The following is a 15,325-nucleotide window of genomic DNA, read 5'->3' on the forward strand; positions in this document are numbered from 1 at the left end:
GTATGGACTGCTGCTATTAAAAATCAACATAGGGTGGGGATCCACAGGAAAGTCTTAAGCTGCCCCAAGCTGGTAGAACTTGGGGATGCCCCAGGAAGGGGGTGAAGTGTAAATCCTCAGGTGAAATTGTGGAGGGTCGTGTCCGGCAAGCTGTAGCCACACATGGAGGATGTTCAAGGGTGACATATACATTAATGTGTCTTAGATATCCTCTCTCTGTCCAGGTGGGTAAGTCTATCAACCGGGTGCCTCCCCATCCTAGAACAGCTGGTGGTGGGGACAGTCTGGAGACCCCCTCCTTTGAGGAGGGGCTGCCATCTGTTAGGCCTCAGAGTGAAGGAGAGAATGAGGGTTGATCCCAGAGGATCCTGCGTCCCTAGAAACTTGAGCCTATCTGTGCATAGAGGCAGCACTAGTGAGCTTGCCAGTGTTCTCACCTGCAGTCCCGTGCAGGTATTCTGGCTCACATTAATGACTCCTTCCAAGAGCCAGTCAGTGTACTGGGAAGATGTGACAAAAAGGGCCTGGATCCCCGTGGGCTAGAAAGTGCCTGTTCCTTCGCAGGGAGGTTACATGCATGTCTGGTATGTTCCCTGCCTTTGTGAGCTGGAGGAGAGCCAGGGAATCTTGATTTTTAAATCCTTAACTTCCTACCTGTAGCAGTAAAATGTTAGACTTGCAGATGGACTGTCTGACTCTGCTGTCCTGACAGGTCAGGAGCTCCTGCTGTTGAGACCTGGACTCCTAAGTCCTGTTTGGCTCCTCTGTGATAGGCAGTTCACCTTGTGTTTCAGATCAGGTCAAAATAATTTTCTTCTGTCTTCACATAATGTAGGTCTGGCTCCCAGCCATGAAGGCCAAGGGCCTGGAGATTTCTGGCACGTTCAGCCGCCAGGTGGGCGCCATCTCCATGGATCTCTTACTAACTAACAAGGCCTTGCAGGTCATGTCTGACTTTGCCATCCAGTTCAACCGTAACAGGTAAAATACCTGCTGGGCTGCTAGTGCAGCACACTATGCATCCGGTGATCCCAGGAGTCTGCTCAGCCTGGGGAGGGATGCCCTCTTTGGCAGTGTGGGATATGGTTGGAAGCAAGGGGTGAGCTGTCTGCAGAGCTCCTGTTGGCCCATTGATATGAGAGCACAGTTGATTGAACTTGGCAGTGGCAAAACCTATAAGCCCCTGGCCTGGCAGGTGGGTCTGTTGCTAGTTCTGGAAGATCAGTGTTGCTGTACCAATCATATGCTCATGAGATCTAAGCTCAGAAAAGACTTTAGGATGGGAACAGCTTTGGCAAGAGAAGTGCTGGTGTGTGCCCTGGGTGCTGTCGGGGTGGAAGGGGCTGTGTGCACTGCACACGGCATATCTCCTGCTGGCCAGTACCGGTGACTTTACAGCCTGTCCTGTCGGGGTAGCAGGCAATGGTGGATGTGTGTAGGGAACGGGCAAAGGGCAGTGATGGTGCTAAAATGACTGTGGGCCTGTCTTACAAACACATAATTTGCGGAGAGCGAGGGTGTAAATCTACCCTGCGCTAACCTGCTGTACAGTAAGTGTCCATGTGGAGCCTGCTGCCATGCACTAAAAGCTCCATTGTTCACTTTGGTATACTCCCATTTCAAAGCGGAGTCGGTCTGTAGTGAGCTCTGATCTACTCCGCTTTGAAGTGGGAGCAGATCAAAGTGAAAAGTGGGACTTTGTGTGCTGCAGTAGGGTCCATGTGGACACTTAGAGCACGGTAGGCTAGTGCAAAGTAGATCTGTGCCCCAGCTTGTTGCGAATGAAGTGTTTCTATAGTCAGGCCCTAAAGGAAAAGCAGTGACCACGTGTCCACCAACTTCTGGGAAGCAGAGCCTGCATTTTTCCTTTAGTTATTCTAGGGCCATCACTGCTCCTCTTGCATTACAGCCTGGGGGAGTCCAACCATCTAGGGAAGCTAAACCTCAGAGTCATCTTGGTGCTCAGCAGAGGTTCAGGCTGGACAAGCACTAGAAGGAAGTGTCTGTGGAGCTAGAGGGCAGGGGTGACCACGTAAAGCCTGGGTAGATAGCACATCCTGTCGTCCCATCAAGGTAGAAATAGCCTCACATGATGATCCTTCTCTCCCTGAGTGCCCATGGTGATGAGTAAACCTGAGCCTCTAAGAAGTTGACTGAAGAGGCTGGCCCTCAGTTAAGAACAGAGATTGAACAAGACCCCCTCGTTGCTGGTAACGGGTCCTCCTCGTTAGCCGTGTGTCTTCTGCTAAGCTGAATAACACTCCCTGTGTGTCCAAAGGAGCAAAAGGCGCTCCAGCCCCGGCTCACGGGGTGCCTGAGGGCTCTGGAGTTCTCCCTACTAGTATGAGGTTGCCTAGAAATAAAGATGCAGGGTCTCAGGGTTTGGATACTTGCCAATGCCCCATACCCACCGTGGTTGAGATGTAACGGGTTTGAATCAACAACCTGTGATGGTCACCTCTGCTTTGACTGTGGATGATCTGGTGTGTGGTTGTTGAACGTGCTGCTCCATAGTTTGGGAGGAGGATTTGAATGGAGTGTGTGTGAGAGGTAATGATGCTGTGTGAGTGCCCAGCATAGGCAGAGAGGAAGGAAGGAGTTGCAGAGTGTGAGCAGACAGGCTATCGGTGTGGTTTAGTGTCCCCGAGCACATCACAGGCTGGAATTGCGCAGGCCAATCTGCCACGCTGCCAGATCAGCAAGGTGGAAATACTTACAAGCTGGTGTGTGCGCCATCCAGGGAAGGAGATTTGATGTGTGCTGCCATTAGCATCCTCCCACCACCTGGCAGGAAACTTACAACAAGCAACAGAAATCCTAGCGGCCGCCTTTCTCTTTCCACTAACTCACCTACTCTTTGGGGTGTCCCCACAGCTTCGGCCTGGCGCCAGCTGCTCCTCTTCAGATCCATGCCCCTCTTGCTCCCAACCAGACTGTGGAGATCTCCCTCCCTCTGAACACAGTTGGCTCTGTCATGAAGATGGATCCTCTTAACAACCTCCAGGTGAGGCTGTGTGGGGGAGGCACTGAAAGCAGCAGGGATGTGCTGGTGGCCTTCGCTCCCAAGTGCACACAAGCCTCGTTAGTGGACCAGTCTAAATGGCACAGTGGGGCTGGGATGGGCAAGGAGAGCCACAGCGGAGAATCTGAAACTCGTACCAGCATGAAGTTTAGTTGCGGGAGCAGGAAGGGAAGCTGAGATGAAATGGGTAATGCCAGAATATTGAGATGGGACGTGGAGAGATGCAGTATTTCCCTGCTGCCTTCTCTCTTTCTCCAGGAAAAGGGAAACCTTGTTCTGGTCCAGTGTTGAGCTCTGATGCAGACTGGTTTCTCTGCTTACAGAACAGGGAGCCCTTCTCAGCATATGGCTAGGCCAAGAGATGCAACTGAATACACTCTCCCAGCTTCACAAAGTGCTAGCAGTCAGTACCCAGGCTTGGCCTGAGGAAGGAGACTCAACTGATCTTTCTGCTCCAGCTACTGAGTAGGAATGGGGTCTAAGAGGAGGATAATTACAGTGGAGTGTAAGATTGTAGGTTTGGGACTGGCTGCTGTTCTCCAGTTTTATTACAGTTCTGCTCTTCAGTTAAATAATGCCGGCAGTGCTCAGCCACTGTGAGCACCATGTGACCAGTTTAACTCTTTGCCTAGGAGATTAAAGGCTGGGATTAGAACTCAGGAGTTCTTGGTTCCCAGCTCTGTGCTGATTCCACTAGACCCTGTGCCTTGCATCAAATACATCAGTGTATGTCATGTCGGGTTTCACCTGTGAACTGCCTTCCTGGGCTAGATCAGGAAGAGAAGCTAACACCCTCTGTCCCCTTGGTACCAGGTTGCAGTGAAGAACAACATTGATGTGTTCTACTTCAGCACCTTGTACCCACTGCACATCCTCTTTGTGGAAGATGGGAAGATGGGTGAGTTGATGGGGATTCTCTATCCTGGACTTGTGGGAGAAGGTAACGAGACAGGGTGTGGGTGAGTGAGTAAATGGAAGAGGGGAGGTAGTGTGAGAACTACTGTAGGCAGTACAGAAATGTTGCCTGTATAGATGCAATTCCACTGCTGATCCTTAGCTGATGCTGTATCCTGTTCAGATGGAATCCTTACAGTGTGGTATTTCTAGCCCTGTAGTTCATGACTCTTGGGACTCATTTTAAGAGAAACGAGGAGAATGAATCTGGGAATGTCACACCGCAGGGCTGAGCTCTGATGAGCAGGGCGGGAGGCGTCCGAGCCGAGTTAACCTCTGCCTCAGTAAGCCTGGAGTTAGGGCTGAATTGCCCCTTATCAAGCCGTTAGTCCTCACTGCTTTTCTCTTCCACCACTTTCCACAGCAGGGCTTGGGAAAGGACTGGAGACAGTTACTGAGCATAACTAGAGCCAAGCCCCACCTTCATCTGATTCTGACCCTTCTAGCAGTCCTCTAGAATGCGACTTTTGCTTGCGTGTGTGAAAAATATATACATGTGCGCGCGCACACCCGTCTACACAAGACACTACAACCATGCTGAAAAATTAAGCAAGGATGTAGCAGAACAGTGCTAGATTCAGCCGTGCTCCAGTACAGTTCTGCCCCCATTGTTCAAAGCCTGGATTGTACAGTCATGTTTTTCTTGTATCATTACTATTTTTCTTCTTCTTCTAATGAAATACTTTAAACAGGGCTGGTGTATGCTTTGGCAGTTAATTAAACTAATCTGAATTAAAGCCACTTCATTCTGAATGAGTGTCCACACAGGGGTTTAACGCAGTTTAGTTAATCCACTTTCAGTTCACACCTTTAGTTAATCTGGATTAATTTTCCAAGTGTCCCCATGTAGACAAGTCCTAAGGGAATAAAGTATTGATGCTGACCTCCTTCCATAGATTGCTGGAGGCTACTCCCTGTGGGTGTCTGTGGAAAGGAGGGGAGTCCTTCCTTAAGGGGCTTGGGCAGAGTTGTTTGTCTGGAGCTGATGTGCAAGTGAGGTGGCTGATCCCACAGAATTCACGCTGTGTACCTACTTGTCTCCCTCTCCAGAGCGGCAGATGTTCCTGGCCACCTGGAAGGACATTCCAAATGAGAATGAAGCCCAGTTCCAGATCAAAGATTGTCCTCTCAGTGCAGGTGAGTTCCAGTAGTTCAGCTCCTTCAAAATGGGGCCCAAACTCAGCTTAGTGTTGAGTTGGTTTGGGCTGTACCTAGTGTCTGCAGGCTGTAGAAACCTATTGGTTGGAATAATCCACATCTATAGAGCCAAAAGCAATACTTTTTCAAAGCCAGTGCCAATTGCTCCCCACCCTCTGGCTCTGATTTCCTGTGGAGTGACAGCAGGTATTGTCAAGCAGAGATGACTTGACTTGATTAAGAGTCAGCGGAGTAATGCACCCATGGAGCCCCGTCAAACCAGGGTGCTCGCTGAATGCTTCAGTGCTGCCCCTTCCTGTGGAGAGGTTGTGGGCAAACAGGTCCTTCCCTGCTGCCCAGTGAGGTTCTCTTTCTGCAGCGACCCATTAGCGCCTGAATTACCTGCCCCTTGCCAAAGCAGAGACCATTAATTGTGCCCTAGTGCTGTCGGACAGTTCTAGATCAGATAAACTCCTGCTGTGTAATCAGAGAGAGCAAATCTCATTTCATTTCCTCCCACACCTCTGTATCCTCTTGTTTCCAAGCAGCTGTGGCTGCCTTGACTGGATGGGATTGTTAGTCCTTGTTTTCTGCCTGGGGTCAGATGTCTGTTTTGACACAGCAGGAATCAAGAGGGTGAAAAACCAATGCAGACCAAATCCATTTGTCCCTGCTGCTTGTTCCAGTGCAGCACAATGTACTGACCTTTACGAAATGAAAGGTAGAGGAGACTGAGTGGCTGAGAGACTTGGTAGCAAGATACAGAGCATTTCACGCTGAGCTGTTTATTGCAATCCAGCTTGGGACAGAAGTGAGCAAATGCTACTGCCACTCAGTAATGGTTGCCTGAAATGAGCTGCCCTTGCATTCGCCTAGAGACTCATGCCTCCGTCACAAAAGCCACGAACACCAGGCGGTGTTTAAATCGAGCCCTTCTCAGGGTGCTAGGAAATAGTGAATTGACCCTGTCTGTGGGAGGCCCAGCTAAGCTCGGCCCCGCTCCTCCCTTTAAGAGTCACTATCTGGCATAAGGATGCTGGCTTCAAGGCTTGCTCATCCTTAGCAGGAGTCTGTTAAGGAACTGCTGGTGAAGTCTCAGCTTCTTCCACCATAAGTCTGCAGTGAATGATACAGAGAATATGCTTCTGTATGTTGTAGTGCTGTGGATTTGCTTGGACAGTATATTTGCCTAGGAGTCACTCATGGGAGGAAGGCTGGCTTACGAGTCGGGGGAGCAGAGCAGCTGTTTTTGCAGCTTAGTGCCATGTGCTAAGAGAAACAGAACCCTGAATTTGGGTTTTGGCAGGTAAACAAAAGGAACTGCTTGTCACATATTTGGCTTTAAATTCAAAGACTTCACACAGATTCTTACTGATCTGGGATCGCAATCCTCTTTTAAACAAGGTGTGTATGTTCCAGGCCTTCTAACCAGAAACAGCTGGTTCCTGCAGCACACTGCATGGTGACATCCAGCTGACATAGTATTTCCAGTGCTCCTAGCCATAGCAACTCAGCTGTGTCTGTCTATCCACCCAGATGCTGTTAGCAGCAAGCTTCAAGGCAGCAACATCTTCACCGTAGCCAAGAGGAACGTAGAGGGCCAAGACATGCTGTACCAGTCTCTCAAACTGACCAATGGGATCTGGGTCCTGGCAGAGCTACGAATCCAACCCGGCAGTCCCAGTTTCACGGTAAGACCAGCTCCTCCCTCCTGTTCCAAAATAGGCTAGCACATAGGGTTGCCAACGTATTTCAAAAATAAGGGCCTGTTCTCTTAGCGCTCCCGCCCCACCCCACCCCACCCGACCCCACACTAAGCAGGACTCACTTCCATTGGCCAGGGTTATTTCATGCTGCTTTTTGCATCACTCAGCAATTCCCCATCTTGTTGGACAGAGGTGAAGAAATAAGGGACGTCCCTTGTGATTAGGGACTGTTGGCAGCCCTACTAGTACTCCTCAAGACACCAGGCTTGTTCCCCGCCTCCTCTGCTTAGAAAGTTGGCCCTGATTCAGATTTCCCTTTCAGTAAACATTCCTCTGTGGTGTTGGCAACCCCCAACACAGCAGCCTTGTGTTAGTGTGTGAGAACGGGTGATGTCATTGGCCAGTCTGTCTTGTTGTTAAGCTGGGTGATCTGCAGTGGCACTTCCTGATAAGCAAGGGGTGAACCTGAGCTCAGCTTTCCCTGGCCCTTGTACAGGTGCTCATTGGAACGGGCTGGGCGGGGGCAGGACCCTTCACTGACTGTACCAGCTGAGTTGATGGGCAGGTTATAGTGACACAGGATAAACACTGGGGAAGCATATTAGATTAAGACAGCTCAAATCATTTTTACTGTGTTAGTAACTAACACAAGTAAGGAAAATGCTTACTTTCATAGTGTTCCTTTAAATTCAGACTAAGATTCCTTTAAAAAAAAAAATCCCTTGAGCATGTATCCTGGACCATAGAGAGAGCCAGACAACAGCAGCTGCAAAGAATGAACCCGAACACAGATGATTGCAATTAGCCCTGCACTTACCTTGTCTGAGACATGAGTGCTCAGTCATCAGAATGTGGTGAGCTGTTTCAGCCAGTCCCAGCTGAAACTGGCTGTAGAGGTTCCCCTGGCAGTTTTTTTTTTGTTCTGTTGCGTTCTGATGAGTTTGCATCTGGGTTCACATTTCTCTGTATGTTTTGTTGCTGCATGCCCACCGCTGGCCTGCCCCTGATGTTGCAGGATTTGGAGGTTAGCAGACTATATTTTTCCCTCCCTTTTTTTCACTGTATACAGCTGCTCTCATCATTTCACCCCTGATATTACCTCCTCCTGTCCGCCTCATTTCATTTCTTTCCCTCATGCTGTTGCTGCCTCCAGCACACCCTGAGTAGCATGGGGCCGCTGATGCATGGTAGATCCAACCACAGAAGGTTTTGGAAGGGGGCTGGGGGAAGCGAGAACCACATAAAATGACACACACACTCTCACTCACACTCTCTCTTCTGGAAAATGCTAGCAGAGCATGGCTTGGCCCAGACTGTCAAAAGTGACTAGCCATTTTGGATGCTTAGCTTGAGTAGCCTTAAAGGGGCCTGCATCTTAAGTGCCAAGCACCCACCCTCTGAACATCAGGCCCATCTTACGGTGTCTCCAGACAAACACCCCAAAATGGATGTACCCAAAATCACTAGTGACTTCTGAAAAACCTTGCCCTAGTGACTACACCCTGTGTCTAGCCCCCAAGTGGACCTTGCCAGTTGTGTTCTGGATTTCTTCTTTCCCGTTCATTTCTGGTTTTAGGAACTAATTGAGCTCAAACCAAAGAGAATTGTGTAAATGTAAATTTTAATCTTATCTGGTAAGTAACTTCAAGGCATTAGTTTCAATTAAAGATGAGACATAACACTTCAGGTTTCTGCCCAGGTGAATAATGTATTAACAGCCAACAGTTCAAAGCCCCGAACAGGCAGAGGTAGGGAGTGTGCGTGCATGCGCGAGTGACTGTCTCTAGCTCATTTGTGCTCCCTACACCTTTTGTGCCTATAGATCACATGCAAATGGCTTGCAGGCGACTCTGCCTCTCAACCTGCCCTGGGGAATGATGCTGGGTGAGGGAATGGATGGACGGGACCCAAATCGGGAAGGGAAGCAAGCGGGTGACGTTAAATGGGGGGATCAATTTCTTTAGCCTAAATAACTTTTGTCTCTAACCTTAGTCTCCTGACTCAGTATCTCTGAAGTCAGTTTTACAACAACGAGGGGAGACGTTGGCTGGTCTGTGTGGGATGGAGGTGAAGTTTGGCCTTTGGAAGCCAACGCCCGGTTGAGTGGCAGGGCATCGGAGGCTTGGCTTTGCTGCACATCCATGGCACCGAAAGCTTTCGAGGTTTTCTTCGAAGGCTTTGGATGGCCATTCCACTAGGTCTTTAGCATGCTTCTCTTCACCCACCCACAAACCTTTCGCTAGAGATTCTGATCCAGTGCCCCAGTTACTAACTGCTGGCGAGTCGAAGGTGAGTGCCTCCCTTGCAGTGCTGAGTAAGGTGCCATTGAGTTGTTTTTCCCTCTTTCCGTGCAGCTGTCTCTGAAGTGCCGAGCGCCCGAGGTATCCCAGTATGTTTACCAAGCATATGAAACCATTCTGAAGAACTGAGGCACCCACCTCATCCTTCTCTCTCTCCTCCCGCATCCCAAATGAGGAAATGGGGACCAGAACCTGTGTGCATGTTTCCTCTTGACCTTGGAAGGAACAAATGCAAGATCAAGATACTCTGGAAACTTCAAACTGGCGCCCCCCTGATGCTGAAAATGGTGTGAGCGGCAGTGCCTAGCATTCCATCTTCAGCTCTCTGGGGATGGGGTGGGAGGAGAGGGGGGCAGGGGGAGGGATCTTGTTGCGATTCAGTGCATCAGTGTAGAATTCTTTCATGTGAAGTAATGCAGTGTCCTCTTTGCTGACGTTGCCCCTTTAAGAGCCCTGTTTTTTGCCCTTGTACTCTTACTGAAATTAAGAGAGCGTGCGTGAGAATCTGGGTGGGAAGGCAGTGCCCATTGAGTCTCATTACTATCTTCAAATCCATTTCCCCCGACCTTCCCAGCCAAATAAATGAATCAACACTTTGGTGCTTAAATACGGCTTGTGCTACATCGCCAAGCCCAGCCCTGGGAAGACAGCGGTGATGGGTCTCTTGCATTTAAACACGTGTTGTCTGGTGAAGAATTCATCGCTAATAACCCCTCTTCTGATGGGATAGCTATGCTGAAGCACCGCTTCTTCCTCCTCCTTTCATGGTGACCTGTTACTTGGGGTGGATTTGCTTCCAGTCCTGCTTGGAAAAATCCAGAAGCATCACTCGTGCTGATTTGTGCTTAATGTGCCTCTGATCCTCCCTTATTTCTAGGAGTGGACAATAAAAAGGGACTCTTTGCTGAAGCTTGGCACAAGGTCTCAGCCTGGGGGGGATTGTGGGAATTTGGGGGGCTGGGGGAGGTGTAACAGGAGTTGGAAATGATTTGGGGCTCTTTGCCTCTGCAGATCAAGTTGTTCTGTAACTTGCCGAAAGCTTTGTGTCTGCAGAGTGGACAGCTTTGAAGGCAGCTAGCTAATGATGAATTGATGCCTTGAGTATTTTTTTCAAGGTGGCAAATCTCCATTTAGAGCTCTCCTTCCCCCTTTGAAATTTAACTGACCAAGGCACTTGCTTTTCTTTGTTCTGCGGATACAAGCTCCATTCCCTTCCCTCTGCAAGCCCTCAGGTTCTATAAGGGATAGTGCAGTTCCAGACCTGGAACAGATCTCAGTAGATGTCATCTGTTCCTTTAAAAGGCTAGTTTGAGTTTACCCCCAAACACTGAGGTACCCTTAAGCAGAGGGTTTGATCTCTTCCTAGGCTGTAGGGGGTTAGCAGGAGTAATCTGTCTTGGAACAGAATAGCCCCTTTTCTTGCGCTGCAAACCCTCCATTCAGCGTGTATTTCCTCAGTCTGGTTGGGATTGTCAAAGAGCCTAGGGGGCTAAGTACCATTGGAAGTCACAGCCTGTACCCACAACTGCTATGAAGAGGGCTGTTACCATCTCTGGGGGACATAATGCACACTCAGAATTAACACAAGGAAGGACAAAATACTCATTGTTAGTATTAGGATCACGGTGACTCCATAGGAGATGGCTCTGAAGACTAATAAGGGATGTACCAAATCATATGCCAGTATTCATTATAATCCTCCCATCACCATGGTCCTTGAATTCAGCTTTCCAGGAAGGAGTTTCCTCATGTTTATGACTGGTTTGCTTACTGCCCTGGGACACATCAGGCTTCCGTTGCTGTCTCTGTGAGGCTCCCCCTCCAGTGTCTGTGCTGTTCCGATTCCTTAACCACAACAGCAGATGTGATCAGCCATCCGAACAACTCCCTCCCCATCACTGTTTCCAGTATAAGTTTTGATGGGTCAGGGGAGTGGGTGGCATCTGCAATTTTTGTGCCCTTAGGGCCCATGTAACTCTCCTGTGCTCATCAGCTACAGCAATCCCAGCAGAAGTGGGGCGCGGCTGTTTCTCTGCTGAGCATTTAAGCCTTTTCCTATTTGTTGCTTCTGTAGGGGGGAGGGAGGGGTAGGGGTTACGCCTTTGGAAATCAGTGACACTAATGTTCTTTCCCCCTCCAGAAATAATAATAAAAGCAATTGACCACCGTTAAATAGAAGTGTTTGGTGCGAGTTTTCAGATCCCTACAGTAAATATATCTAATATATATAATATCGTATGTTTACTTGTGTTTTAAAAGAAGTAACATTGAATAAAGGTGACATCTTCCCATCAATCCGCTCTGTGCAGAGGATGGGGTCAGGGAAATAGATGGCTCTGAGTGACAGATGCTCCTTCTATGCTGGTTTCTGCTGCCTCTGGTTGCTTGGTTGCTAAATTGCCTTGCTACTTGGACACACTTCTTCCACCTCTGGCATCAGTTCAGCCCTTTCCCCTGAGTTTATTGCTGATGTTCAGTCATGTGGCCTGCAGGGGAGGAACTGTCCTATTGAGAAACCAGAGCAGGGTTCTGGCCCTTCCAGCGGGGGTTTATACAGGTGCATTTCCCCACTGCAGGACCCCCAAAGGGTTGTTTGTTAACTAAGTGGCAGCCAAGGATTCCAGCAGCTTGAGCTTCCTCAGGCTATGTCTACACTACAGCTGGATCGATGCACTGGGGGGTCAATTTAGCAGGTCTAGTGAAGACCCACCAAATGGACCACAGATCGCTCTCCGGTCGACCCCGGTACTCCACCCTGAACGAGAAGAGTAAGGTAAGTCGACGGGAGAGTGTCTCCTGTTGACCCAGCGCGGTGCAGACACCGCAGTAAGTCAACCTATGTTATTGACCTAGCTGGAGTAGCGTAACTTAGGTCGACTTACTGCAGTAGTGTAGACATAGCCTCAGTGTGGTGTCTGGGCCAGCCCAAGATATTGGCCAGCAGGAGCTATTGAAACTTGATCAGTACTTTCCGCTCAGAGCAGAGATATCCGGGTGTGTTATGTATCTGAACCGGCTGAAGACTAGCTGATCACATCACTCCGCACTGGCTGGCCACAGCTGGTGTCGCCCATATGGCCTCAGCTCAGGTGGTCATTAATATCCATACCACCCCCGTCAGCCACTTACCTGAAAATCCACCCCCCTTTCCATTACTGCAGCCTTGGACACCTGCTATCATTGCTTTTCAGTCTGTCTTTGAACCTCCTTCCGCTTGAAAGCTTGTGGAGGAGTATAGACAGCAATAATCTCACCTTCGTTGAATAGAGCAGGAGCCGATGCAACACACCCTCTGAACACAAGAGGGAGCCCAGAAATGGGAGTAGAGGAGAGAGTAAGCTGGGGAAAGCTGTTCCATTCCTCCTGCCCTATTCTCAGGTATGTACTGTGTTTACTCCTGTTCTCAACTCAAGTTGAAGTGGAATCCCTTTCCCAGCCTCTGCTGCGTCTCCAGGGGAGTAAAAGCTTTTATACAGATATGGGCTTTCTGGCCCCATGTGGTTGGGTTGGAGAGAATGGGGGAAGGTCTGGACTGCCATAGTCCTGCCCACTTTCTCTCCCTGTCCCCCAGTGCTGTGTGTAGAATATGTAAAGGCTAAGGGTAAAATCCAAGTCCCATTGAAATCAATTGGGAGTTTTCCCGTTCACCTCAGTGGGGTCAGGATTTTACTATGAGACTACCAGTAGCTAAGCAGTCTCCTGTCCTGGTGTATTGTGAGAGTGGATAGGGAAAGGTCTGCAGCGGTCACTTACTCTCTGCATTGGTAGACTGAGCATCAGCTGTCGATAAACCCAGTGGAGTAGAAAGAGCTAAGGCTGCAGTGGAGCTGGCATGTGCTGCTTTAGCTGAGCTATGAGCTGGGGATTGCTGAGGTCTCTTCATCTTTCTTGCGCCTATGGAAGCCAGCTCTGGTTACATCCCTGGAAGGAACGAGAAGCTGTAAAACGGTTGACTGGAGCACAGTAGACACTTAGGTCAGGATTGTGTGTTGTGGACCAGTGGCCTCTGTCTCAGTTACAAGATTGTTGCTGAAGATTTCATTCTGTACTGAACCTCCTGAGCAGAGGAGTTTGTCACTGGCCATGGGACCCATCTCTTCTGCTGTGTCCATAATGCTTTGGCTTCCCCTTTAGCCACACAAGCAGGACAAGAGGGGATTTGATTTAGTTGACTAGCTTTTTGGTGGTTGTAGCAATCATTGGAAGTACACAGAGTTCAAAAGTATGCTGCTCAGATCCCAGGGTTAAAGATCAACCTGCTCCTGGCCCTCTGATCGTCTAGCCTGCGTGGGGAGCCGAAGGACCAGCCTTTTATAATAGCTGGCACTTACCGCACTCTTCATCCCAATAACACAAGACTTTCCCAAAGGTGGTAAGTAGTGCTGCTTTCACTTCCTCTCCCCCCTCAAACACAGCACATCCAACACTGGGATAGAGACACAGAGGTGAAGTGACTTACCGTGATCACACAGCAAGCTCCTTCCTAGTCCCCTGCTCTAACTATTAGACCTGCTACTGCCTCCTATCAGGATAAAACTATTATTGAAATACGTGTTGGCTTATTCTGTTTGCTGCACTGGCTGAGGCTTAATGGCTCACCAATCCCTTCCTCTGCCAGTGAGCAAAGATTAATCCAGTGAGCTGGTCTCCGCTGTACCTGGGCTGGAACTGGCACTGTCTACCATGCAGATCACTGCTCTCTGATCTGTGCAATGACTGGCTCTCTTCTTAACCATAATGGAGTAGGACAAATCCCTTCTCCCTGGCCTACTCCTTTCACAGCTCCTCATCTCCATGCCCAGTCTGACCTAGCTGCCATAGATTCTAGGACTGGAAGGGACCTCGAGAGGTCATCGAGTCCAGTCCCCTGCCCTCATGGCAGGACCAAATACTGTCTAGACCATCCCTGATAGACATTTATCTAACCTACTCTTAAATATCTCCAGAGATGGAGATTCCACAACCTCCCTAGGCAGTTTATTCCAGTGTTTAACCACCCTGACAGGAACTTTTTCCTAATGTCCAACCTAGACCTCCCTTGCTGCAGTTTAAGCCCATTGCTTCTTGTTCTATCCTTAGAGACTAAGGTGAACAAGTTTTCTCCCTCCTCCTTATGACACCCTTTTAGATACCTGAAAACTGCTATCATGTCCCCTCTGTCTTCTCTTTTTCAAACTAAACAAACCCAATTCTTTCAGCCTTCCTTCATAGGTCATGTTCTCAAGACCTTTAATCATTCTTGTTGCTCTTCTCTGGACCCTTTCCAATTTCTCCACATCTTTCTTGAAATGCGGTGCCCAGAACTGGACACAGTACTCCAGTTGAGGCCTAACCAGCGCAGAGTAGAGCAGAAGAATGACTTCTCGTGTCTTGCTCACAACACACCTGTTAATACATCCCAGAAGCACATTTGCTTTTTTTGCAACAGCATCACACTGTTGACTCATATTTAGCTTGTGGTCCACTATATCCCCTAGATCCCTTTCTGCCGTACTCCTTCCTAGACAGTCTCTTCCCATTCTGTATGTGTGAAACTGATTTTTCCTTCCTAAGTGGAGCACTTTGCATTTGTCTTTATTAAACTTCATCCTGTTTACCTCAGACCATTTCTCCAATTTGTCCAGATCATTTTGAATTATGACCCTGTCCTCCAAAGCAGTTGCAATCCCTCCCAGTTTGGTATCATCTGAAAACATAATAAGTGTACTTTCTATGCCAATATCTAAGTCGTTAATGAAGATATTGAACAGAGCCGGTCCCAAAACAGATCCCTGTGGAACCCCACTTGTTATGCCTTTCCAGCAGGATTGGGAACCATTAATAGCAACTCTCTGAGTACAGTTATCCAGCCAGTTATGCACCCACCTTATAGTAGCTTCATCTAAATTGTATTTGCCTAGTTTATCGATAAGAATATCATGCGAGACCGTATCAAATGCCTTACTAAAGTCTAGGTATACCACATCCACAGCTTCTCCCTTATCCACAAGACTCGTCTTCACCCCATGTAATCCATCGATGACACCGGTTAAATTACGAGGAGGAGTTAGCCCTTTTGCCAGGGAGACTGAAGAACTGCTGAGGTGACTGGTGGAAGGGGTGGGGTCAGGGGGCAGAAAGTATGCCACCATGTTTGTTGTGGGTGTTTGCCTGCTGACCTAGCATCTCCTATCCAATCTGCACAAGATTAGTATGCATCAGGGTAA

The 15,325-nt window shown here is 48.9% G+C and overlaps 1 protein-coding gene and 1 non-coding gene across 2 annotated transcripts in view; both read left to right on the forward strand.

The window, feature by feature from the left end:
* Positions 1 to 9,271, forward strand: part of AP1B1 (adaptor related protein complex 1 subunit beta 1) — a 74,850-nt gene extending 65,579 nt beyond the window's left edge. Inside the window, exons 17-23 of the mRNA XM_065418045.1 lie at positions 836 to 981; positions 2,875 to 3,004; positions 3,836 to 3,920; positions 5,027 to 5,113; positions 6,650 to 6,804; positions 7,835 to 7,843; positions 9,174 to 9,271. Coding sequence (XP_065274117.1) covers positions 836 to 981; positions 2,875 to 3,004; positions 3,836 to 3,920; positions 5,027 to 5,113; positions 6,650 to 6,804; positions 7,835 to 7,843; positions 9,174 to 9,248 — 687 coding nt within the window. The 3' untranslated portion in view covers positions 9,249 to 9,271. The remainder of the gene's footprint in view (positions 1 to 835; positions 982 to 2,874; positions 3,005 to 3,835; positions 3,921 to 5,026; positions 5,114 to 6,649; positions 6,805 to 7,834; positions 7,844 to 9,173) is intronic.
* LOC135890657 (small nucleolar RNA SNORD125) lies at positions 2,073 to 2,172 on the forward strand. The gene has a single exon (XR_010562223.1). It is a non-coding gene; the product is annotated as a small nucleolar RNA SNORD125 (small nucleolar RNA).
* Positions 9,272 to 15,325: the final 6,054 nt, after the last annotated feature.

This window comes from Emys orbicularis, chromosome 16 (assembly GCF_028017835.1).
Source record: "Emys orbicularis isolate rEmyOrb1 chromosome 16, rEmyOrb1.hap1, whole genome shotgun sequence".
Lineage (NCBI taxonomy): Eukaryota > Metazoa > Chordata > Testudines > Emydidae > Emys > Emys orbicularis.